This window comes from Podarcis bocagei (genome assembly GCF_964188305.1).
Source record: "Podarcis bocagei genome assembly, chromosome: 2".
Taxonomy (NCBI): Eukaryota; Metazoa; Chordata; class Lepidosauria; order Squamata; family Lacertidae; genus Podarcis; species Podarcis bocagei.
The window spans coordinates 25,396,996-25,423,168 of NC_138126.1; the positions used below are offsets into that span (position 1 = coordinate 25,396,996).

The following is a 26,173-nucleotide window of genomic DNA, read 5'->3' on the forward strand; positions in this document are numbered from 1 at the left end:
GTGCTATTGCAGCCTGCTCTTTGCTGTGTTCTTTTCCTACCCGGGTTTCCCCTCTTCCCAGGGGATAATTCACGAATCTCTCTCCACCCACTCTCTAAAGTGGTACAGTCCATTTTACCACCTCAGCAAGGCTCTACCACCTCATTTCCACCCTTCGCTACATATCTAAACTCCTGATTTCATACTCCTGATTAGAGTGTTACTGCTAATGCACTCCTAGCACAAGCATTCTGTCCTCTATTCCCACTTTCCCAAATTTCTAGCTTTAAGGGCTGGTTTGGCTGCTATCATCAGTAAACGAGCCCCTAAAATGGTAAGAGGCTGGGAAGACATGTGAAGAGTACTGCATGCCACACTGCCACAGATTTCCAGGGACCGACAAAAACCCGAAATATGCTTTCAATACTAGACAGCCTTCCTAGCCCTCCCCCAATCCCATGAAAAAATACAAATACAGTGGTACCTCGGGTTACATACGCTTCAGGTTACATACACTTCAGGTTACAGACTTAAGGTTAAGAACAGACCTCTGGAACGAATTAAGTACTTAATCCGAGGTACCACTGTAGTTAAATAAAAAATGGGCGCATAAAGATACTGACACACTCGTGTCTTCCATTACTTCCTCTTAACAAATATTAATTTTTTAAAAAATCAAGCTGCTCAAACTGGCAACCAAACCATTCTCCTGGAAAACTCCAAATCTTGTGTTTTGAGGTGTAGCTTTTGAGGGAACAGTTCTGAGCATGCTCAGACTGCCCTTCAAGCAGCCCTACTAGGCTTCATAGCAGGAGGGAGGTGGGACTACCACAAAGGGGCTTAAAAGCAGGCAGCCCTAGGGCTCAATTTTCACATATTTTTCCTGCCCAGAGACACATTGGAGGGACCTCTTTGCCTTAGCTATAATTTTGGGATTAGGATTGGCTGAGCACTACAGAGACCTGGTTGGCCAGAGAACAGTAGACTGGCAGAAACGTCTGCAGAGCTTACCCGAGTTCAAATGGAAGTATAAAATGTGTGCGGGGAGAGAAAAGAATATGCAGCTTTGACATTTCTTGGGAATTTTGCTTTTGATCGCTTGACATTCTCCTTGGGAGGGCTGCGTCCCAGTAGCACTTGTAGACCAGCCTCCACTGCATTTCCTTCTGTTCCCCTTGCTTTTGTGCAGTCACAATTGCCTCTCTACAGGCCGTACTATCTAGGGCTATCCTTTTGTGATGAAAAGGGCATTCCTGGATATAATTTTGATATGCTGGATATCTGAAAATCCCAAACTGATCTCCAGGATGCCTTCATCGCATGCTGAAGCATCACATAAAACGGGACTCTCATACCCTTGAAAATACGGATTTCGGTTCATTACCAACATCCCTTTTTGTCTGAGATATCTACCGCTGGTTTTGGGGACTTTGAGAGCGGCTTGGCAAGTGTAAAATTAACTAAACAATTAACCTCATCTTGCCTTGATGGTTCGCCTGTTTCTTTGAAGTATTTATTCTTGTATAGATTAATTGGGGGGGGGGCGTCTGTTTCTTCACTATCTGCATATTAAATGATTTTAGCTTCAAAGGAAATTACTTCTGCACAGCTGGCAAGTTTGGGATCGTTAGCACTGGCTGATCCTAAATTGGCATACAACACCAAGCCCAAAATCAAGCCAGTGCTTCAAGCCCAAACTTCTCTTTTATCATGCTTTGAAAAAAAGGCTTTTGCCCCTGTGGAGAGGGGCATCTGTCCCATCTAGGTGACCACGAAATGCTTTTGCCTCTGATCTCAGTAAAATTTTCTGTGCAGGATTGGCTTGCAACTAGCAACCCTGCAAAGTAAGGTGAATGTTTTTGGGAACTTTTTTTTATACATGGTACAGTATTTCCCTTTTTGAAATTGCCTGCTTGTTCGGTCTTTCCTCCTTCTGGGTTCCATCAAGAAAGATGCTTTTCCCCACTGAAGAGCACTAGACTGGTGTAATACCCAAGTTCAAAACGTGCCTCAATTTGCAGGGAGCGAGAAGCTGCTGGAATCATACCAGGAAGGAGAAAGCAATATGGAAAAGAAAGTGTTCTCCATCTCAACACACTCATGCATGCTTTCTCCAGCAAATACCACTCCACAAAGGACTCTTTATCACACATACACCAACAAACCACATGTGCTGCTTTCCCACACGTCTGTGGGATGTGTGTTACGGAAACATTCAATTACAAGAATGTTTCCAACTTTATTGGTACCGCACCAATAACTATCTATTGGACTTTTATTATGCACACTTAGCTAACACCTTTCAAACGGTCACATCAGAAATAAAAGCGATTACATCTTTTACTCTGTCCCCCTGCCCAAACCTACTGTACCAGCACTGCCCGAAGTAAACAATAACTGCTTTATTGGACACAACACACATAACAAATTTTTGTTCTGTTTTTAGATGACACACTTTGGGGGAGAAGAAGGATATCAAAGGGCCTGTTGAGATGTCTCAGCCCTTTAAGTGTCTCAGGCACATGTACAATCTCCTCCCATCTCCTTGACATGGGAAGAAAATGAAGACAGATCTATGCTGTATTTTGTTTGAACATAATATATCTCCCAAATGCCACCGCAGAGATCAGTTATTCTTTCTGGGGATGGATTCTGCGGGGGGAGGCAGGTTCAACAGAGTTCCTGCTTTTATTAGACTATGGTACAGCCTGAGATCAGATTGTAAGCAATGAGGAAGTCTGAGACTTACCCCAGGTTTTCTATCTGGTTAAGGAACATCTTAATAGGCCCAATACATCTTTTTTTTAAAGGAAGCCAGGTATAGATAATTTTGCTCAAGGTTATAGTGATGCATTTTGGGAGTTTTGCAGAAAGGAGCATATTACTGCTTGTGATGCACAAAAGGTTTTCATAACAATGTATTACTAAGATGATTACATACAAGAAGCATCTTTTAGAGAACACTCTTAATCAGAAAAATCACTGTCAAAAAATAACGGGCAATATGTTCTAGTTTTCTGCTGGGCTGGTTTACCACAAGCAGATGAGTAATCATCAGAGAGATTGAGCCATCTCACTTGGTTTTCAGAAAAAGAGCTTTCCGGAGAGGAGCCTGCCCAGAAACTATTGTTTTTTGAACAAGAAAGATCCACTTCCTTTTTAACTTTGGACGTTACTGGCATATTTGGTATATTCTGTGAATTTTCATGGAATTGGAGCAGAAGGTGTGGAGACTTGATGGACTTAGAAAACCCTTGTCTGGCATTAGTAGTAACCTTTGAATGATTCCCTCCTTTCCTGGAGGAATAAAATGTTTTCCTCTCACTATATTTTGGGGGTTCTCTTTTCATCCTGCTTCCTCCACCTTTACTTTGTATCATGCTCTCTCTGACCAGCTTTTCACTTTTGTGGCTGTTTGCACTGTCGTCGTGAGTCCAGTTCAACTGTGGCTGCTTTGGAGTGTTAAGTCCCTTTGCCCGACTGCCTTTCTTGATCACTTTCCTCAGTGGTGTGGATGGACTTGGTCCTTGAGTATATAACAAGCATTCCTTGTGGCTGCCTGCAGCGGTGTCTGCACTGGAGCGGCAGGTGCAATCAGGACGGTCAGCATCACGGCTCCCAGCCCCAGAACGGCTGCTCTGCTGAATGTCAGCATTTTCTTTGCCCTGTGAGGCTGCGGCAGTAGAAATGACCAGGCTGCCTGGAGGAGCATCACTTGAGTGGGAATTGTTAGGTACCTGTCTGGACATCATGTCTGGGGAAGTCTGGGAAACACTGTCCTTCATATGAATTGGTACTCTGGGTGCAGAAATGAATGTTTGCAAATCAGCCAGAAGGCTAGGGAGCTGCAGGTGTTCCAACCGCTCACAGAGCTTCAAGTGTTGCTCTTTCTGCTGAGCTGTGAGCTGCTCCAAACTCTCCGTCAGCGACTGCAGGCTGGATTTCAGATCTGAGATCTCCGTATCTTTCTGCGGAAAGTGATGAGGGGAGTAGAATCATTAGACGGTATGAATTCACAATCTAGAACAGAAATGCTTTCAATTCTAAAACAAAACAAAACGAAGAAATAGTGAAGCGAGCATGGATCAACTGATGTTCTAATTAGCCCAGGATCCTGTTCTCACGGTGACCAACCAGATCCCTGTGGAAAGCCCACAAGCAGGACCCAGGAACAAGAAAACCGTCCTCTCCTGTGGTTTCCAGCAACTGCTTTTCAGAAGCATTATTACTTCCAAGTATGGAGGCAGAACATAGCCACCATGATACCTCTCACTTTCATGAATGTGGACGAGTGCTGATAATTTTCTCAGCTGAATAATTTAGCGAGCCGATAATTTATTGACCTGAATGACATTTCACCTATTGGAGTAGAAATTGGGGTAGAAATTTCAGTTATTAGAAGGAAGGAGATATTAGTCAAAATCATTCTCTCCCTCCCCCCCCTTTTTTTGGGCAGCATCCCTATTCTTCATTGGTTTCTTTTAGATTCATTCTATTCCTGTCATGGCTTTTTCTCTGATCATTCATGAAACAGTGTTCCCAAATTATTCGCCTAGTTTCATTAATTTTATGACATTCCTAACTTCTCTTTTTTGACTGAAGAAGTTTCCTTATTTTCATAGGAGTTCCAGGTTCTGAAAGGTACATTTTTAATATATTTGATTCCTGCATAGTACAGTTTTGAAAGCTGACATCTTAAACAGAGACAGCTCTTTGTGACCCTCGTTGATTAATTCCATCCTTGAGACCCTTATTAACCCGTATCCCTTGTTAGGCTGACTTCAGAGGTGTTGCATTGGCATTCCAGGGCAAGATAATTTATTCTGCAAATCAAAGGCAAGAGGGTGATCGCAAGAGTATAGCAGCACTGCTCTGAATGTGCCTGATGCCTCTTTTTCATACAGAGCAATTCTCCTCATAGGCTTGAAAGCACCCACTCCCCTGCAACAGTTAAGAATTACATGGGGGCAATCTTACCAAAGCCAGCTAATTCTTTTTGGCCACAAACAACTAAAGGTACCTCCAGGGTTTCAGTATTTGCACAAGTAAAGTAGATTAAAGCACCCTGTCACACTAGTGCAACAAATCCACTTTTTAAAAGACTTTTAGCAGTTGGGAAAGTGACAGGGAAAAGCATTGTAAAGTATGGAGAAACGCATGATTGATAGAAGGATGTTCCACGCCACAAGCAAATCAGGACACACGCCTATTGTCATATAGCCTCCTTGCAAACAAATCAGAACAAATGTGAAATAAAGACCCAATTTAATCTAACTTCCATGTAAGCTTTGTGCAAGCAAATCAGGAGGATGATTAATTAATAAATAGGTCATCTTGAGGAGCCCTAACATAGATGTGAGTGGACTGCTCTGGTAGCTTATGTTTTCTCAGCAAACATGTCTTGAGAGCAGTACATGTGAAAAGGATCTAGGAGTCTTAGTTGACCACAAACTTGACATGAGCCAACAGTGTGACGCAGCAGCTAAAAAAGCCAATGCAATTCTGGGCTGCATCAATAGGAGTATAGCATCTAGATCAAGGGAAGTAATAGTGCCACTGTATTCTGCTCTGGCCAGACCTCACCTGGAGTACTGTGTCCAGTTCTGGGCACCACAGTTCAAGAAGGACGCTGAAAACTGGAACGTGTCCAGAGGAGGGCAACCAAAATGGTCAAAGGCCTGGAAACGATGCCTTATGAGGAACGGCTAAGGGAGCTGGGCATGTTTAGCTTGGAGAAGAGGAGGTTAAGGGGTGATATGATAGCCATGTTCAAATATATAAAAGGATGTCACATAGAGGAGGGAGAAAGGTTGTTTTCTGCTGCTCCAGAGAAGCGGACACGGAGCAATGGATTCAAACTACAAGAAAGAAGATTCCACCTAAACATTAGGAAGAACTTCCTGACAGTAAGAGCTGTTTGACAGTGGAATTTGCTGCCAAGGAGTGTGGTGGAGTCTCCTACTTTGGAGGTCTTTAAGCAGAGGCTTGACAACCATATGTCAGGAGTGCTCTGATGGTGTTTCCTGCTTGGCAGGGGGTTGGACTCGATGGCCCTTGTGGTCTCTTCCAACTCTATGATTCTATGATTCTATGTGCATAGAAGAAGAAGAAGAGTTTGGATTTGATATCCCGCTTTATCACTACCCGAAGGAGTCTCAAAGTGGCTAACATTCTCCTTTCCCTTCCTCCCCCACAACAAACACTCTGTGAGGTGAGTGGGGCTGAGAAACCTCAGAGAAGTGTGGCTAGCAGCTGCATGTGGAGGAGCAGAGCTGCGAACCTGGTTCCCCAGATTATGAGACTACCGCTCTTAACCACTACACCACACTGGCTCCCTAAGAAAACTTGCACCTTTATTATTAAGGGGGAAACGATAATGAAGGTGATGAGTTTCTAGTTTCTTAATAAAACTGAATATCATTGTTTTTGTTAAATCCACTCAATCCCAAGAAAAATATGTCAATTCCAGACCCACCCTGTTTTCCAGGGACAGTTGGATTTACAGAAGCTGTCCCAGTTTCTGATTTGATTCCAAAATGTCCCGCTTTCCCCTATTTTCATAGGATAAATGTTGGAGGGTACGAAACAGGACATCCCTATTTTCACCAGGAAAAAAATGTTGCAAGGATATGCAGTTCCCCTGTGAAAAGTCCCCACTGCCCGAAAGAGGAGTCTATACATAAGTGATACTTTGAAAAAAATAATAATGGTGGAGGGACCAATTTATTCTGCTGGTTGTGAACCTGAGTGTTGGGTGGTGGTTTTTTTGGCATTTTGGAGTCTTGTTTGTGGCAAACTACAGTCCCTGACAACAATGCACTACAGCTAAAAAGCTGATTATTATTTCATTACAGGAAATGTACAGATGTGTCTCTGAAGGCACCATCTGATAATTAGTCTGCATTTTCTGAAGAGAGAAAAGAAGAAGTGGGGGCAGAGTTCAGCTAAATAAAGTAGAACAATCTCCACACTTACGTTTTCCAGCCTTTTCTTCTCCACTCCTAGTAATGCTTGTTCCATTTCATTTTTGTCTCTCATAGCATTCAGCACCAATTCATAATAGGATTGAGACGTTTCTTGCACTAGACACAGAAATCAATACAAACCACATTTATCCTGTCACATTTACTCTGTCAAAGATAAAATGCCACTCAGTATTTCTCAGCGAGGTTGGAATGAAATTGTATACTGTGGGTTATGAAGTGGGCGCAACATTTCACAAAGAGAACTAGAAAATGTCCCCACCACCACCACCACAGTGTTATTTAAAACTGACACAATGGTGCTTCCAAGTGGGCATGTGCAATGAAGGAAGATTCATTTTATAAATGTTATAAAGCCCACTTGCTTCTTCTTTTATACATACAGATCCCTAGCCCAGTCTCTTCCATATAATTCCAAGTAATTCAAGGTATTTTCACAGCACATCCCAACCCCATACACGTCATCATGCCACAGTTCTACCAATGACTAAGATGAGACATGTGTGGAAGGTTCTTGGAAATGCCACTTGCTTTTTCAAAAAAAGTGGCACTCAAAAGGCAAAACTTTTGTACAGTTTGTGTAGCGCATGCTTGTTAATCAAAACAACAACCCCACACTATGAATAACAGAGCTGGAAAGAACTTTTGAGGCCCATCTGGTCCACCACATACCACATTCCACCCCTCCCACAAAATCCAGAGCCCCATTTGCTGCAAGCAGGAAGTAAGTGTACAGTGCCAATGATATATCCACAAAGGAATTAGCTACAAGAGAAGTCAGGGAAGGGGGAGGTGGGGTTATGGGTTGTTTTGTTTTTATTACGTATTTTGTGTTTTTATCTTGTATCTTTATGCTGCGAATCGCCCTGAGACCTACAGATGAAGGGCGGTATACAAATATCATCATCATCATCAAGGTTATTATTTGCTTGATTTTTGGTACATAACACATAGAGCATGCATCAGCCAATGCAAGGTCTAGCTATCGCTGAAAGCCCATGAAGCGCCTCTGCCAAGAACTTCAAATCGGCTCCTGCTATCTGCAATAATTTCGATCGTAGTTAACAGGCCTCAGTATACATATTTTGGGTTCTGTGTATTCTGCATTTTTACTCAGGCATGGAAAAAGTGCCAAAAAAAGTGTAAAACTTTGTAGAGTAGTTAATTTCCTGAGAATTTTTAGTATTGACTAATTATATAGTGCTATGTACTCTAACAAAGGTCCGTATAGTAAAAGCTATTGTTTTCCCAGTAGTGATGTATGGAAGTGAGAGCTGGACCATAAAGAAGGCTGATCGCCAAAGAATTGATGCTTTTGAATTATGGTGCTGGAGGAGACTCTTGAGAGTCCCACGGACTGCAAGAAGATCAAACCTATCCATTCTTAAGGAAATCAGCCCTGAGTTCTCACTGGAAGGTCAGATTGTGAAGCTGAGGCTCCAATACTTTGGCCACCTCATGAGAAGAGAAGACTCCCTGGAAAAGACCCTGATGCTGGGAAGGATGGAGGGCACAAGGAGAAGGGGAAGACAGAGAACGAGATGGTTGGATAGTGTTCTCGAAGCTACCAGCATGAGTTTGACCAAACTGCAGGAGGCAGTGGAAGACAGAAGTGCCTGGCGTGCTCTGGTCCATGGGGTCACAAAGAGTCGGACACGACTAAACAACAACAATGTACTCTACGTATAGCAAGAAGAAGAAGAGTTTGGATGTGATATCCCGCTTTATCACTACCCTAAGGAGTCTGAAAGCGGCTAACGTTCTCCTTTCCCTTCCTCCCCCACAACAAACACTCTGTGAGGTGAGTAAGGCTGAGAGACGTCAGAGAGGTGTGACTAGCCCAAGGTCACCCAGCAGCTGCATGTGGAGGAGCGGAGACGCGAACCCGGTTCACCAGATTACGAGTCCACTGCTCTTAACCGCTACACCAAACTCCCTGCCAGAGAAGCCTACAATCTAAAAGGCTACACAGGATAGTCAACATAGGACAGACAACAGAGGAAGAGGTGATGGAGCAGTAAATGAGGAAATCAATTTATCAATTTATTTCAGTCACACACACACACACACACACACACACACACACACACACACTTAGCATTGGAAATAAAAGATTGTGCCAACTATTGGAATTTTGTGTTGCTGTGCTTGTTTTTGTTTTATGATGAAACATTATGTAGACCACTTTTGTTGTGGTTTCAGGCCTAATTTGGGGATATGGGTGGCTTTGGCCACCCTGCTTAACATTGGAGAGGGGGCGTCAGAAGGAGAGAAGGGATTCTAACAGAACAATCGCCTTAGTAGAACATTGAATTCCTCCTGATGTGTATAGCTAATAACCAATGCCAATGAGACAGGAAGTGGTACATCTATTCTGACCTTTGTTTTCATATATGATACCCATTTTACATTTTTAATATATTCCACACTTTTCCTAAGCATTCACATTTTGTCAGGAAAGTTGATACTTTTCAATATTTCACTGAAGTCAGTAAAGTCAATCTTGCAGCTTATCAAATTCAAGATTATCTCCTGTTTACACACTGCTTCTTTCATATAATCCATCTGGCAAACTAGTGGATCTCAGGGTATTTTACAATTCATCATTTCCTCAACTGAATCAAATTTACCACCGTTTTCAAAAAGGTCATCACTCTTGTACAGTATCAACACATATGATTAAATAAGAAACTCCTTTTGTGTTATTACAGTACCATCATTTCTCATTATTATTATTTTTTATAAATGTTCTATAGCTGTTTTCATGGCAGAAGCACATTTAGATCCATCACTGACGCCGCAGTCGCAGCTAAGCATATTACTTGACCCCAGTCAACCTTGCTCAAAAACTAGACAAAAAGCAAAAGCCTCATTAAAAGTCTGGCTGCTACATCTAAGACAAGTTTCCTGAAATAAAAAGGCTCTTTCCCTCTATGGCGGTTATCCTTATTAATGGCTAATACATTACCGCACAAGGCTATAGACTGAAAGCAGAATGCAGATGATGGGTAATCTTTCTTTTCCTTTTCAAAGAAAAAAATACTGCTAAGTGACAGTTTCTCCACTAATAGCCAACACAATCGCTTTTGGGCTTATTAGTTTTAAGCAGCCCTATGAAGTCTTGGTGCCCTGGGCATGGCTTCTAAATTTATTTGCTCAAAAACCCATCCATTTCCGTAAATTACTGGATTTGAATACCGAGCCTCATGTATTATTTGGGTTAGAGTCCTAATGGGAATCTTGAACTTTTACAGTAATTCTCAGCAATTCTCCTGGTGACACCATCCAGTGGAGACGGTGTCAGTTTCTCAAAGGCTGCTTTCAGATGACTTGAGAAAAGGCATAGCAGTCTGGAAGTCATCTTTAGAACTGTATAGCTCGGGAGAGCTGTTTAATCATATCTCCACACAGGTGTTTCGCTGATGGACAGCAACCCATCCAGCCACCTGCTGTTTGTTCTTATGAAGTCAGACACCGGCAGTATAAGGGTTCCCTTTTTAAAATCTGTGAACACAGTGCAGCACCTAAGAAATTACAATCCCATTGGATGTTCATCCAGTTTAGGACCAAAAGGTGCCTATGTTCAGAAATACGGTTCTTTGGCAACATGACACCAGTATACAGTGGTACCTCGGGTTAAGTACTTAATTCGTTCCGGAGGTCCGTTCTTAACCTAAAACTGTTCTTAACTTGAAGCACCACTTTAGCTAATGGGGCCTCCTGCTGCCGCTGCAGCCCAATTTCTGTTCTTATCCTGAAGCAAAGTTCTTAACCTGAAGCACTATTTCTGGGTTAGCGGAGTGTGTAACCTGAAGCATATGTAACCTGAAGCGTGTGTAACCCGAGGTGTCACTGTATAGATATCAAAGCTGGTGTTTCTCTTTAATGAAATGGCTACAGCTCAGTGGTGGAGCCCATGTTTTGTATGTGGAAGTCTCAATCTCTGGCATCTGCATGTAGGACTAAGAAAGGAACTCTTGTCTGAAAGCCTGGAGAACTACTGCCAGTCACCATAGCCCAGCAGCAGGCAGCATTCAGGCTTGTTGAATCTACCTTTGTTACTTATTAGGAAGGTTTCCTATGTTTATGAATTACAGCAAGGAATACCTCCATGTGCTCCTGTCTGCAGACCTGTTGCCCATTGCAATTATGTAGATGTTGCATTAGTTAATTCTAAATATTTTAATGGGTTACTCCGTGTCCTCACATCAGCTGCGGTAGTCACAATCAAGGGGGAAGCGTTTCTTGCTAATGTAGCTTGTACATACAACAATTTTTCAGACATGCTACATTAGCAAGGATAATGACACCTTCGATCGTATCGTTGTTGTTTGCCACAGCACCCCATTATTGTGATGGGTAGATAATCGAGAGACAAATAATGTCCAATCTCTGACTCCATTCATACACAATAATTTCAGTGACAATTATTTTGCTTTGTGCTCATTCAGATACTACATTATTCAGATATGTTGCTGAAGTCTGTAATTTCAGGCGTGGATTTGAATTTGTCTAGTTTGTAATGTTTAGGTGCACTGTTTAGAGTGCCATTTACCCCCAAAATAATTTCTTTTCCTTGAAATGCAAATATAAGAAATGTAGAATTAGCAGTCAGGCTGACCTGGCTGCTTTGTACATATATATGCAAAAGTTCTTGAAGGAAGCCCTTTACTCTCAATGAAGCTCTCATTGATTGCTGTTGTTGTTGTTGTTGTTTAGTCGTTTAGTCGTGTCCGACTCTTCGTGACCCCATGGACCAGAGCACGCCAGGCACTTCTGTCCTCCACTGCCTCCCGCAGTTTGATCAAACTCATGCTGGTAGCTTCAAGAACACCATCCAACCATCTCATTCTCTGTCGTCCCCTTCTCCTTGTGCCCTCCATCTTTCCCAACATCAGGGTCTTTTCCAGGGAGTCTTCTCTTCTCATGAGGTGGCCAAAGTATTGGAGCCTCAGCTTCACGATCTGTCCTTCCAGTGAGCGCTCAGGGCTGATTTCCTTCAGAATGGAGAGGTTTGCTCTTCTTGCAGTCCATGGGACTCTCAAGAGTCTCCTCCAGCACCATAATTCAAAAGCATCAATTCTTCGGCGATCAGCCTTCTTTATGGTCCAGCTCTCACTTCCATACATCACTACTGGGAAAACCATGGCTTTTACTATGCGGACCTTTGTTGGCAAGGTGATGTCTCTGCTTTTTAAGATGTTGTCTAGGTTTGCCATCGCCTTTCTCCCAAGGAGCAGGCGTCTTTTAATTTCGTGACTGCTGTCACCATCTGCACTGATCATGGAGCCCAAGAAGGTAAAATCTCTCACTGCCTCCATTTCTTCCCCTTCTATTTGCCAGGAGGTGATGGGCCCAGTGGCCATGATCTTCGTTTTTTTGATGTTGAGCTTCAGACCATATTTTGCACTCTCCTCTTTCACCCTCATTAAAAGGTTCTTTAATTCCTCTTCACTTTCTGCCATCAAGGTTGTGTCATCTGCATATCTGAGGTTGTTGATATTTCTTCTGGCAATCTTAATTCTGGCTTGGGATTCATCCAGCCCAGCCTTTCGCATGATGAATTCTGCATATAAGTTAAATAAGCAGGGAGACAATATACAGCCTTGGCGTACTCCTTTCCCAATTTGGAACCAATCAGTTGTTCCATATCCAGTTCTAACTGTAGCTTCTTGTCCCACATAGAGACTTCTCATGAGACAGATGAGGTGATCAGGCACTCCCATTTCTTTAAGAACTTGCCATAGTTTGCTGTGGTCAACACAGTCAAAGGCTTTTGATTGCTGTTACGCTGTGTTAACTGCAAAGCTGACTACTTTGTGAGTGCATGCACAGATGTTCTTAACTGTTGGCCTCTTACTTTCAATCAGACTCTCAAAGATTGCCGCACAACTGTACTACTTTTTGTTTGGTAAATATATGCTCTAGATTTGGCTTAATTCTCTTGATTGTTTCTTGCAGACATGTTGTAGGTTAGCCATTCCCCCATCCCCACTTGTTCTCAGGTGTATCCGTATTGGCAGAAGCATAGCTGTCAACTGACAGATTTGAAAATAAGGGGCCAGCAGCCTCAAAAATAAGGGATCAGCAGCCAAAATAAGGGATTTTCCAAGCACAGGTATGTTCAACTTCTGAGGCCCTCCAAGCCAAAGGCAGAAAGCCCAGCCAGCAGCCAAATGAAGCCTCAAGCGGTGGTTCCCACAGCGCAGCAACCCGGCAAAGGGGATGCAGCAAAGAAAACCACCGTCACCTCTCCGCTGGAAAGCGCTGAGCAAAGGCGAGTCCCCAGGCAACGCTGCCGATTTGATCAGCACAAGGCATGCAAGCTCCACCCAGTCGTTCTTAGACTCCTTATTGGGTGAGCAACGCAGCCAAGCAACACAGTTGGAGCCTCCCTCCTCCCTGGCTGGCAGGGAGGGAGGGAGAGGAGCTGCTTCCTTTGAAACCCGGGAAATTTAAGGGACATCATCAATAAGGGACAGCAGCGGGACACAGTGCTGGGATAAGGGACTTTCCCGCCAAATAAGGGACAGTTGACAGCTATGGGCAGAAGGGAGGAAGCAGATAGATTTCCAAGCTGCTCTATGGCATGGTTGGGGCACAGTTCTCTAGGGTGCATATGCACTTTGGCACTATCCATGTAGGCATGCCAGTGTTACAAGCTGGGAGAAAACAATTGGGGGAATATGTGAGTTTCTTTCTAATTGCTCGCTAAGAAAGCTAGTAAATAACAAGCCGGTTCTAAATTGCATGTCAGACATTCTCCACATTGTGTTAGCTTACCATATATTTAGAAACAGCACACGCAAAACAAATCAGTATAACTCAATATCTTCAGGGAATAAATTATTTGGTGGTAAACCCAGCAATCTGATGTTAAAGATGATACCAATGCAAAGCCCATTCAGTAATAGTGAGTGGGAATCAGAAATATGGTCCTTCAGCACCATGACACCAGTTTAGCTGTCCTAGATCTGGCCAATGCCCCCCCCTTTAGGCAGCATTCTGTTCTCACAGCAGCCAAACAGATGCCTATGAGAAGCCTGCAAGCACAACCTGAAGGCAACAACCCCCTCCCCACTTTTGAGTCCCAGCAACTGGCATTCAGACGCATACTGCCTCCAAACAGTGGAGGAAGAAAGAGACTGAAAGGCTCTGGTAGCGTTTGCATTTTATGTTATACTGTATAAAACTAAAAGGGAAGGCAGACTCTGTTATGCAAAACAAATGTTAACATTAACGGTTTTAATGTTTTGTTTGTTTTACTGGTTAGAATAATTTGCACAATTTGTTCATAATACAAATGCGAAAAGCTGCCTTGGGTTTGGAAAGATGAGATATAGATGTTTTAACTGTGCTCACTTGCCTAGGGGCATCGGACAGCAACACCCCCTACTCCTCATGGGAGCAATTTTTCCAACTCTTTTGAAACTGTGTGGGCGAGGGGTTTAAGGAAAAACAGGGTGCACCAAACAAACATTAGCTCAATAAAATAAATTTGCTAGTAGTCTGTTTTAAGTGGACAGCTGACCTGAAGCCTGCAAGGAAATGTAAAACAGACAGCTTGGTCAGTGCTTGATTTGCTGTTATGTATGTCAAGTCAAAAGCATTGCGCAAAGGAGAATCTGGGCTTGCTCTGCTGAGTCCTTTTTGAAAGGTACACCTGACCTTTAGGTCAGCACTTCTGTGAAGCAGCAGATAGGAGATGGTTTCCTTTCATAGCAGAATTTCAGCATATATGCTTGAATTGCTCACTACTAGAGGATATTTGGAAGCAAAGGTGAACATGAATATATATATATCCTAGGTCTTTTAATCTTAGTTTTATCTCTGGTCCATTATGCTACTTTTATCTGCTATTTTAAAAATAATATTGTTGTTTCACAATGTATTTTACTTAGCTGCTCATTGTTTTATTTGAAAGTTGCCCTGAAAATATGTGTTTTTCCCCTGAAGGGCAGCACATGAATTCTTAAATAAAGATGCAATGGTGGGGGAGGGTGCTGCTGTGCAGCTGAGTATGGGGGCACCAACAAGCTATGGAAATAGGTGATATTAAATCTGCTCCCCTTCCCCGGGGGGCGGTATTGCAGGAGGGCCGGACCTCCCAGTGACCTGGCTGTGGATGGAGGGATGCCGCCCACGTCATAGGGACTCCCGGCCGCGTGACGCCCCCCCAGCTGACCAATCAGGATAGCCGGGGGGCATGGCCACTAGCAGTTTAAATAGCAGCATGTTCTCCCTTCGCCTCCTTGCATTTATGTGTTGCTTGACTGCGGCCTTGCTATGGACTAAGGTCAGCTGCCATATTGTTGGGGCCTGGTAGGAATTTTTCCACTTGGCAGATTGGCACCAGCCATTTGGTTTTCGCTTACCTTGTAGCAACTGTCACAACTTTGTAAGGTTAGGCATTGGGTAAGCCTTGTTTATGGGAGGGGAGGTGGTGGCCTCCACCTGCCCCTCCACATTAAGGGTACCCCTGTTAAAGGGATCTAGGGGGTGTGGTTCCTGTCCAAAGCTTGGCCGTGGGCTTGGGCCATGGCACGACCCCACTGGGACCCTGGGGGGTGCCCTGATTTGATGTATATAATAGAGCTCCCCCTACCGGTGGTTTACCCTTATGAGACTCCCTGCAGATGGGCAGGAGTCAGGATACAGTCTGGTTTTACCCAATGCCTAAGCCAAACCACTCACATCTGTAACCGATAAAGTTGTGGCCTATTTTATCCCATTAACCTAAACATTTGTGTCTGTGTGTTTATTAGCTAAGGGAACTGTGGGGCCCGGAGCCTCGCTATGCAAGTTCCCATTGGGATGAGCCATTTAGCTGTGAAGTTCCCAAAGTTGAGTTTAGGTGAAATTCCCTTAGCTGAGTTTGTGTGAAGTTTTAATGCCTTATCTAGAACACCTAAACCTGTCTGGGGCTATGGCCAGGAGGAACCACATGGCAAGACAATGGATGGTGATGGCATAAACTGCCCATGTGGAAGGTTTCGTTCTAACATCTGCCAGTGAAAAAACTGCCAAGCAGCAGGAAAGCTGAGATTTCTCCTGAAGTCATTATTGCATTAAACGTTTTTGGATCCCACTGTGCTAAATCAATGGCATACACGTCTATGAATATTCCCCGCCCTCCCCAGCTGACGAACTGCACAGAGGCAAAAAAGGAAAAGGAGTAACAGCTTAGTTATGAGCAGCACAACTCTAAATAATGAGCTTAAAATGAGCTAAGCCATTGCCTTCTTCACATGAGGCCACATTCTCAAAACAAATTCCCTATATTCACAGCAGCTAGAGACTAGGGCATTGCCCATTTGATACACTGGGAAGTCTAATACATCGACCTAATTCCTGCTGCTTTCCCTATCTACCAATAACATATAATATATACAATATTCTCCCAGAGGCACACGCTGACAGCTGCAGTCTGCAAAATGCCTGTCACTTGGAGGAAAACTTTCTCATCTTTTTGCACCAGATGCGGGAGGTGAGAGACTTGGATTTCAAAGGGAACACATTTAACTGATATCTTTCCAAGACTCCACTGCAGTTACTTAATGGTAGGAGGATAATTAACCATCACTGTGATCCCAATCGAACAGCAGTGTTTATTGGCAACCAGATATGTACAGATGAACTGGTGTAGATGGAAGAAGCAATATGCTGAACATGGCTGATGCAACATTCTGCTGAAATGTGGCTTGTTAATATGGCAGATGCCAAGTGTTCTGCTATATGAAAACTTACATTTCACAATGCCTTATAGGAACATAGCTAAGTTTTCAAGCAATACTAACATATTTTGCTTTTAAATGATTGGCAGGTAGTTTTTTACACACACACGTGCACCTGTCCAAAGCAATTTTTCCAATATAGTACCCAGTGTTTCAATTATACTTCAATATGAATTTAATATTTAAATCCCAGCCTGCCGATAGACTTCCTGGACTACCTTATGTAAATCCTTAGCTCATGGCTGCACTTTCTCCTTCAGTAAAAAGGGAAATTAGTTCCATGTTACTCAAACCAAATTTTCTAGTCATGCCATACTAGAATTCATAGAGAGAAAATGTTTATTCGGCTTTACGCCCATCATAAAACACAACAACAAAACAAATCAAATAAAACCGTGGACTCGTACAATCCACCGGTAATATACATCATACTCCTATTCCGTGTCTGAATTTGCCACTGTTGGTGCATCTAAAGTGCCTCTAGGCTGTCACTATTTTGCATGAGGGGTTCAAGAGCATACCATATATTTAGGTTTCGGCAATTAAAGTGGACTAATAATAGTATTAGCCACCTCGGGCGCCACTCCCATAGTCACCTATGTGAAAAGGGATTTGGGGTAGCATTAGTGTGGGAAAATGAGCAGGCTTCATAGGGAAAGAGCCTTCATTTTCAGAAGTGAGTGCTCTAACCATGGAAAGGATAGGTGCACAATTTCTGGTGTTCACAGGGGAGACAGATGGGGGAAAGTAATCTGACTGAAAATAACGCAGCTAAGCAGAGGGGTAGATTTGCCAACATGCCTCAAGTGCACCAAACAATGCCCCACCCCTTTCCAAAGACACTAATACAGTGGTACCTTGGATTAAGAATTTAATTCATTCTGGAGGTCTATTCTTAACCTGAAACTGTTCTGAACCTGAGGTACCACTTTAACTAATGGAACCTCCTGCTGCTGCCGCCGCACGATTTCTGTTCTCATCCTGAAGCAAAGTTCTTAACCCGAGGTACTATTTCTCAGTTAGCGGAGTCTGTAACCTGAAGCATCTGTGACCCGAGGTACCACTGTAAAACTATCCCCACAATAAGTGACTCCCAAACAGCCATGCTTTTATAGGGCAAAAGTCATTTACTAGAGATGTGGATAACTAGTGTGTCATTCACAACAAGTGGAGAGCCAGGATCACACAGTGGTTAGAGCAGCACAGTAGAACCCGTGTTCAAATTCCTGCTCAGCCTTGAGGCTTACTGGGTGACCTTTTGCCAAGTCCCTATCTCATACGGTTCTTTTGAGGATAGAAGTGTGTTCCTTGGAGGAAGGATGGGATAAAGATGAAATTAATACAGTAAATCACTGCATTTCCTATGGTGATAGTGGCTGGTTCATGATCACCCAGGTGAAACCATAGCACCTGGAAAGGTTTCCCCGTAGCTATGAAGAGATGCAGATGCAATGATTAGTCTGACCCCACACTCTGATTGTAATAGAAAGATCCCAAGTACTTACTCGACTTAGAAAAGCTTCCGAAGCCATCCAAAATAGATTTCAGAGTTTCTTCAAACTTATCTAAGGAAAATTGCAGCTGCAAAATAAATAGTTTTGTGAAAGACTTAATATTTATTCATTTCCCTTATGGTGTTTTCAGTGTAGTCAGTGTTTCCAGCTGAATCGAAAAGCATTCAAACCAAAGGTTCAATTATATTTTATCATAGGGCATGACAAAAGGCAAATGCTCTATTAATTAGAAAATAAGAGAAATGCATGAAACATTTCCCACCCCTGCTTCCAGCTTATAATTTGGATTCACTTACCCTTTGAAGACTCTCTTTAGTGTTCAAAATAAAGGTGTTTAAAAGCTCGCTGAATGGGAGATACACAAAAAAACACAAAAATTGTATGCAAATTAGTCAAAAGCAAATACAGGGAAAAGCCAAGATTAATCTCATGAGACAGCATGCACCACATAGCAAAATGTAGATTTAACACATTTTAATTCCTCATTTAAGTATTTATCTCCATGGAACTTTCACCTCTATAGTCAAGTAAATTCCATTAGCAAGAATCCCCAGTGAACTTGTTTTTCTGAAATGCTGACGGATGGCAAGTCCTAAATCAGGGGTTCTAGTAATTGTAGGAGAGCTTGTTTCAACAAGTCAGTTTTACCTGCTAAGATCTGATGATGGGAAAAAAGAAAATGGGGGGGGGGGACATGGTAGGTTTGTGGAAGAGGAAACATTTGAAAACGGTGCCAGTAACCTGAGAAGAAGAAGAGGAGTTTGGATTTGATATCCCGCTTTATCACTACCTGAAGGAGTCTCAAAGCGGCTAACATTCTCCTTTCCCTTCCTCCCCCACAACAAACACTCTGTGAGGTGAGTGGGGCTGAGAGACTTCAGAGAAGTGTGACTGGCCCAAGGTCATCCAGCAGCTGCATGTGGAGGAGCGGGGAATCAAACCCGGTTCACCAGATTATGAGTCTACCGCTCTTAACCACTACACCACACTGGCTCTGAGGAAGTGAAGGAATAACAAATGAAAAATGAACTGGAGAATGTGTCTGGGAGGTATTCCTTCCAGGTAGGTGACAAGTGCAGAGGAAAAGATTGAGATTGTGGCTTGGGAGCCCTTACCTGGGCGAATGAAGGACACTCATATTTTGCGAAACTGTGGCAGATATAGTTACAAATAAAAAACGGGGGGGGGGGATGTTTCTAAGAAACTTGACAGTGTAAAGTATGGAAAGTCGGGCACTGATTTATGCATTGTTGTATGTACCATTTTACATCTGTGTGCACTGGCTAATAAAAAGTACCAGTTGCAGTTCCTGTAGCACAGGTCATACACGTTCAGAATTTGTGGAGACTTGGGGCCATCCTAGATCATTTTTTGCTGCAGGAGCCAAAGGACAAGGTGGTGCCTCCTAAATTTTCCACATACAGAATCTGACCATCTGGCAGCTGCCCTTACTTCAGCATTGGCAATAAGACAACATCCTCCACTTAACCTCAGGGCAGCAGGCTAGCATAGGAGACACAAAGCAGGCTATGGTAGGAAGGCTGAGGGAGAAGTGTGGGGAGCTGCCACATTCACTAAACATGTGAGAAATCAGGAACACTCCATAGAGAATCCAGTGAGGAACAAAGATTCCTGCACAGCTCAACAAAGGAACAAAGCTAAAATGGCAAGATTCTTTCCATCAAATGATTTTTATTTTAGAAGGCCTGCTGGATGGCCAGATGAGAAACCACTGCTCTCTCATTATTGGTATTGCCGCAAAACTTAATTACAGAAGTACAAGAAATCTAGATATGCTCCCTATTTAAAATAATAATAATAATAATAATAATAATAATAATAATAATAATAATAATAATAATAATAATAAATTTTGCTCCTCAAGCTATTTTTTAAAAATGATTTATCATCATCATTATTATTAGTTTTTGAGTGATTATGGAACTACAGAGACAAGTAAACAATTACAACAACAAAATCAGTATTATAGTCAACATGACCTAATTTGTGCCCACAGGCACAACAGTTATTGAAATCTTTTTCATTTGTTCCTAGTCTTGCGGAAAATTGATGAGTGGCAAAGATGAACCATATTCATGAAAGGGCCTGCTTTCAACAGAGGAAACCGAAACCAAGGAAATCTACTGAGGCCATGGGAGGTGTCACTGCAAATTAATGGCATTGTGCTGACATACTGGAGCTGATGCAAGTGTGATTCCAGAGTCTGTCTGAAGAAGTTTTTACAATCCACCCTGTCTCCAGCACGCTTTCACAGTGCTCGCTAGCTCTGGAAGACAGAATCCAAATTGTGCAGAATATTTCATGGCTAGAAACTCAATACAGAGGTAGAGATTGCACCCTTTAAAATATATGTGCTCCAAGCTGAGACCAATAATCTTTTGAGACATGTCACAGCTACAACGATGGGCCTGGTGTGTGGCTTAGAATAACTCTTTGCAGAGCCTCACAATGGGATAGGAATTTTGAAGACTATATCAATAAAGGTAAGACGTGAGGAAGGAACTGTACCCTATGCAGCCCACATAGAATATCAGCCCTGTTACTTCCCAAGGTACCAGCTGAACTAGAGAAGATGGTTTGATGTGGGGTTATAGAACCAGTTGTGGAACTCACTGACTTGTGCACACGAGGTGCCAGTTCCAAAAAAGGATAGTACCTACATATGTGTGTGGAGTTGAAACAGCTGGATAAAACCATAAGAAAGAGAAAACTACATTCTTCCCACCACGGATGACATCATTCCTCAGCTAGCAGGTGTTAGGAGTGACGGATAGTCTAACAAAAAACAGACTGTTAATAAGTGTTCATGATTTGTTCTTTAGCTCACTCCTTTAGCTCACTCCTAGTTCTGTTGGATCTCTCAGCGGAAGATATTAAGTGAAGATAAATGATAGAGGGTAAGGATTTGCTGAATTAATCATGTGAACTGGAATACAAAAAAGGGGTGTGTGAGGAGGTCAGAAAACAAGTAAATGAAATATAAGATATGAAAATATGGACTTTTTTCTAACTTTTTTCTTTTTTATGTATTTTGTCTTTGTATTTTTGTATTTCTTTTTCTTTTATTATTGTTACTTTTTTCTATTTCCTATTTTTAATTTTTTAATTTTATATGGTTTGTAAAATTTAATAAATATCATTTAAAAAAAAGTGGTGCTTCAGGTTAAGAACAGTTTCAGGTTAAGAACGGACCTCCGGAATGAATTAAGTACTTAACTTGAGGTACCACTGTATAGGCACAAGCTCTGCAAGCAGCAACAAGATTAGTAGCTGAAGTGGGGGGAAACGTGAAAGGTGAGAGGTGGGGTGATAATGAACAAGAAACATAAACTTCAGATAGCAGGAATGGTGGATGAGAATTGCCCATGTGAAATCCAATCAAAAGTGGTCAAGCATATGTTAGAACTTGCCACATGTAGGGAAAAAATAATGGCTCTTGCATTATATGTGGGCTCAGAAAAACAAAGAGGGAACCCTACATTGAGAGAACAAAGCTCAAATGCAACAATTCTTTGCAGATGTAGATGATAATGATAAGGGATGATGTTTTAGATAAGGGGATTATGACAGAACAAGAAGAAATTGCGTAAGGTTGTTTTTTAAAACAATAAATCTGCATTTAGAATTTTCTCTAAATGTTTATAAAATCAGATGGCTGTCAATCTTGCTTTTAATTTGCTTGTGGCTAATGTTTTCCAATAGATTTTCAATGGTTGTCTTATCAGAAGCTTTTCAATGTATTTTGTCAGAGGAGAGATAATCATTTGAGCAACTACAATTGCCTGAAGTCTTTCCATCAAAATATAGCTTTCCTACAAGAACACACAAACACTTTTTTCATATTTTTCTCACATCTTTTTTTCTGAACATAATATGTACCAAATTGGAATTATTCATCACTCCACAGGGGGGGAAATCATTAAAATCCCTCACACTTGGTTCTGAAGTTATTACATAGCTTGCTGAAGGGGGGGGGGAACTTCTGTGGTTTTTCTTGGGGTCCATCCATCCTAATCCTCTCTTACTAACAAAGCGTGTATTAAAGAATGCCATAGGGAGGCTGCAATATCAGTAGAACACACAGCTCTAAAATGCTTGTTTATATGATAAAGGTATACATTTTAAAAACACATTCATTCCCTCAAAACATACCAATCATTCTAATCATGGCCAACTTTTAATCAAAATGTAAAGAGTAGTGTAGCAGTGCTTTTGTTCAGCCATAAGGCATTTCCTCTGCATTTTTTTGTTAGAAAATCCCTCCCTGCCCCCGAAATTCACTCAAATGGAACTTGACAAGACAGACTCCTCTCCTCCTGACAAAGAGCAGATGGAAAGTTAATGCCTATTAGGCTAAGGCAAACATTGTACACTCTCATTTTTCCCTTGAGAGGATCTGCTATATAGCCAATTCCCTGTTCAGACTAATATACATTTGTGTTTGGATGGTGCTGTGCAGGACATATTATCATAGAACAGCAGAGTTGAAAGGGACCACAAGGGTCATCTAGTCCAACTCTCTGCGATGCAGGAATCTTTTGCCTAACGTGGGGCTCAAACCCATGACCCTGAGATTAAGATCACTATACAGTCGTACCTTGGAAGTCGAATGGAATATGTTCCGGAAGTCTGTTTGACTTCCAAAACGTTTGAAAACCAAAAAACAGCTTCCGATTGGCTGCAGGAAGCCGCATCGGACCCTCGGGTTCCAAACGAACATTTGCAAACCGGAACAATCACTTGTGGGTTTGTGGCATTCAGGAGCCAAAATGTCTAAGTTCCAGGGCGTTCAGGATCCAAGGTACGACTGCACTCTGGAAATGATTGTCCTTAGCACCCTTCCACCTCCAGAGTTTGAAGTTGTATCCCTCTGAATGCCACTTGCTTAGAATCTTAAGGGCTTCCCATAGACATCTGGTTGGCCACTGTGAGAACAAGATGCTGGACCAGATGGATCACATGCCTGACCCAGGAGGCTCTTCTTCTTATGTTCTCATTGTTTTAGGGCATGTCCACAATATATACCGTATTTTTTGCACCATAACACTCACTTTTTTCCTCCTAGAAAGTAAGGGGAAATGTCTGTGCGTGTTATGGAGCGAATGCCTGCGGGTGGTGGTGGAGATCTGCTGCAGTCGTGAGCAGAGGATCCATGGTTCCCCTTCCTTCCCTCCTCCATGGTTACAAACATGGGTCCACATGGATCCTCAGGATTTTTGCATTGGGCTTCTCCAAACTCACTGTCAGATCACATGTCTGTGGCCACAGCATGAACCACAAAAATCATATATCCACTATTTCGTTTAGAATATTTTTTTTCTTGTTTTCCTCCTCTAAAAACTATGTGCGTGTTATGGTCTGGTGCGTGTTATAGAGCGAAAAATACGGTATATATATTTCCAGAGGGACTAGATATACTGAATGGCTCCATCTAATTCTCAAAAGTCACATGGCAACTTAAGACAGATCCCTGCTAGCCCATGTAGCAGTTGAGGACACTAATGGCTATCAGAGTACACACACACACACACACACACACACACACACACACACACACACACAACTTATAGGGCTCATTGTAGCCAGGGGATCAAATCCTCCAGCAGCACAAACACAGAAAGCAGTAGCCTACACAGCACAATCTTAATGCTTTATGTACAGAGGGAAAGCCAAACCCATATTGAAAAAGGAGTGCTTTTCTACCGAGAATGCTTTCAGACACCCTGTTTATTCAGTACTCATCCTGATTTGGGTAGGCTTGATGACACTGATTATTTAGGAAGCATTCACCCTGATTTGTTTGGGGGGGGGGTTAGATGGTGTTGCATTGAGCAAGTGATACCTCACAATTTCCAGTGCGTTTTCCCGTCACTTGTTGCAAAAAGTCCAATCTTTCAGGGAAGTGGGTTTGCTGAGCAAGACCTCTCAATCAAATGTAACTGTGCAACCTGAATTTGCCAGTATGTGATTGGATCCCATCCAAAAATAGCAGTAATTTGGAAGCACCAATTCAGGCAACAGGAAAGAGAAGAGAGCTGCTGTAGCCAGGGGTGGCACCCTTTGAAGGCCTTCCGCTGGTCCTGCCCCATGGCACCCGCCAGATGCAGTGACTGGCTCTTGAGCCACAGCAGCCCATGACCACTCCTGGCTTTCTGTCTGCACCATGCTGGGGGCACAATGTGATCTGCTGCGGAGAGGGTGGTGAAGTTGCATTAACAGTAGAACCCTTTAATGAAGGTGAAAGAGGAGAGCACAAAATATGGTTTGAAGCTCAACATCAAAAAAATGAGGACAATGGCCACTGGTCCCATCACCTCCTGGCAAATAGAAGGGGAAGAAATGGAGGCAGTGAGAGATTTTAATTTCTTGGGCTCCATGATCACTGCAGATGGTGACAGCAGTCACGAAATTAAAAGACGCCTGCTTCTTGGGAGAAAAGCAATGACAAACCTAGACAGCATCTTAAAAAGCAGACATCACCTTGCCAACAAAGGTCTGTATAGTTAAAGCTATGGTTTCCCCAGTACTGATGTATGGAAGTGAGAGCTGGACCATAAAGAAGGCTGATCGCTGAAGAATAGATGCTTTTGAATTATAGTGCTGGAGGAGACTCTTGAGAGTCCCATGGACTGCAAGAAGATCAAACGTATCCATTCTTAAGGAAATCAGCCCTGAGTGCTCATTGGAAGGACAGATTCTGAAGCTGAGGCTCCAATACTTTGGCCACCTCATGAGAAGAGAAGACTCCCTGGAAAAGACCCTGATGGTGGGAAAGATGGAGGGCACAAGGAGAAGGGGACGACAGAGGACGAGATGGTTGGACAGTGTTCTCGAAGCTACCAGCATGAGTTTGACCAAACTGTGGAAGACAGGAGTGCCTGGCGTGCTCTGGTCCATGGGGTCACAAAGAGTCGGACATGACTAAACAACAACAGCTGTCAGTGTGGGAGTGAGACCTCTCTACTAAACAGTTTCTTAGCCAAGCTGCAATGATATTTATGGGGGGTGGAAATCTTGTAGGACTTATACACAATTGTATTCAATAGAAGGGAGAGTCAACTGATTTCACAACTGTTTGCTTACTTATCGTGTTTTTCCTTGATCTTTTTCTTATTCTCTTCAAATTGCTCCAAGACACCTTTGAATCTTCCAGCTGGAAAATTAAATGGTCCTTTTTCCTTTCCATCCCCTCCAAAGAGCTGTGGTTTAGACTGGTACTTGGCAAAAATACTGGGCTCATTCTGTTTTTGAGAGAAAGAGAGACAACATGTGCTAATATTTAACATGCATTAACAGAAAGACAGATAAAGCATCACCCGGACTATAGCAACTACAATATCACTAGGAAACACAGCCTCTTTTTCAGAGAAGTACATTTGTTTTTTTAAAAAAATACTCCACTGTTCAGTCAGAAAGATTTCATAGCAGCGAACACATGGTATGTTAAAATACAATTCAGTAAAAATGGAAAGGAAAGCAAGGGGTATAGCTTTGTGATGCAAAACATCTTCAACTCAGTCCCTTGGAATGTCCAGGCAGAACTACCGTATTTTTCGCTCTATAACACGCACCCGACCATAACACGCACGTAGTTTTTAGAGGAGGAAAATCCATAGGCATGCCACCCGTAGGCATTTCCTCCATAACACGCACAGACATTTCCCCTTACTTTCTAGGAGGAAAAAAGTGAGTGTTATGGTGCAAAAAATACGGTACTTTGAGTAAAGCATCTTTCTTTCTTTCTTTCTTTCTTTCTTTCTTTCTTTCTTTCTTTCTTTCTTTCTTTCTTTCTTTCTTTCTTTCCTTCCTTCCTTCCTTCCTTCCTTCCTTCCTTCCTTCCTTCCTTTTTCTAAACCACCAATTCATTTTTTAAAAGCATGTACATGAGAGGAGAGTGCTGTTGCTTTCAGCTTGTGGGCTTGCTATATGCATCTGGCTGATC

The 26,173-nt window shown here is 42.5% G+C and overlaps 1 protein-coding gene and 1 long non-coding RNA gene across 18 annotated transcripts in view; one reads left to right on the forward strand and one right to left on the reverse strand.

Moving 5' to 3' along the window:
- Positions 1–2,198: 2,198 nt before the first annotated feature.
- IHO1 (interactor of HORMAD1 1) overlaps positions 2,199–26,173 on the reverse strand; it is a 43,474-nt gene continuing 19,499 nt past the window's right edge. For all 17 annotated transcript variants that reach the window (XM_081182831.1, XM_081182825.1, XM_081182830.1 and 14 more), the window contains 5 exons: positions 25,315–25,472; positions 18,507–18,555; positions 18,202–18,277; positions 6,955–7,061; positions 2,199–3,947 (listed from right to left, as the gene is read on the reverse strand). In XM_081182831.1, the coding sequence (XP_081038957.1) occupies positions 2,946–3,947; positions 6,955–7,061; positions 18,202–18,277; positions 18,507–18,555; positions 25,315–25,472 (1,392 nt within the window). In that variant the 3' untranslated portion in view covers positions 2,199–2,945. The remainder of the gene's footprint in view (positions 3,948–6,954; positions 7,062–18,201; positions 18,278–18,506; positions 18,556–25,314; positions 25,473–26,173) is intronic.
- Positions 8,337–26,173, forward strand: part of LOC308581308 — a 129,185-nt gene continuing 111,348 nt past the window's right edge. Inside the window, exon 1 of the long non-coding RNA XR_014004955.1 lies at positions 8,337–8,636. This is a non-coding gene — a long non-coding RNA (uncharacterized lncRNA). The remainder of the gene's footprint in view (positions 8,637–26,173) is intronic.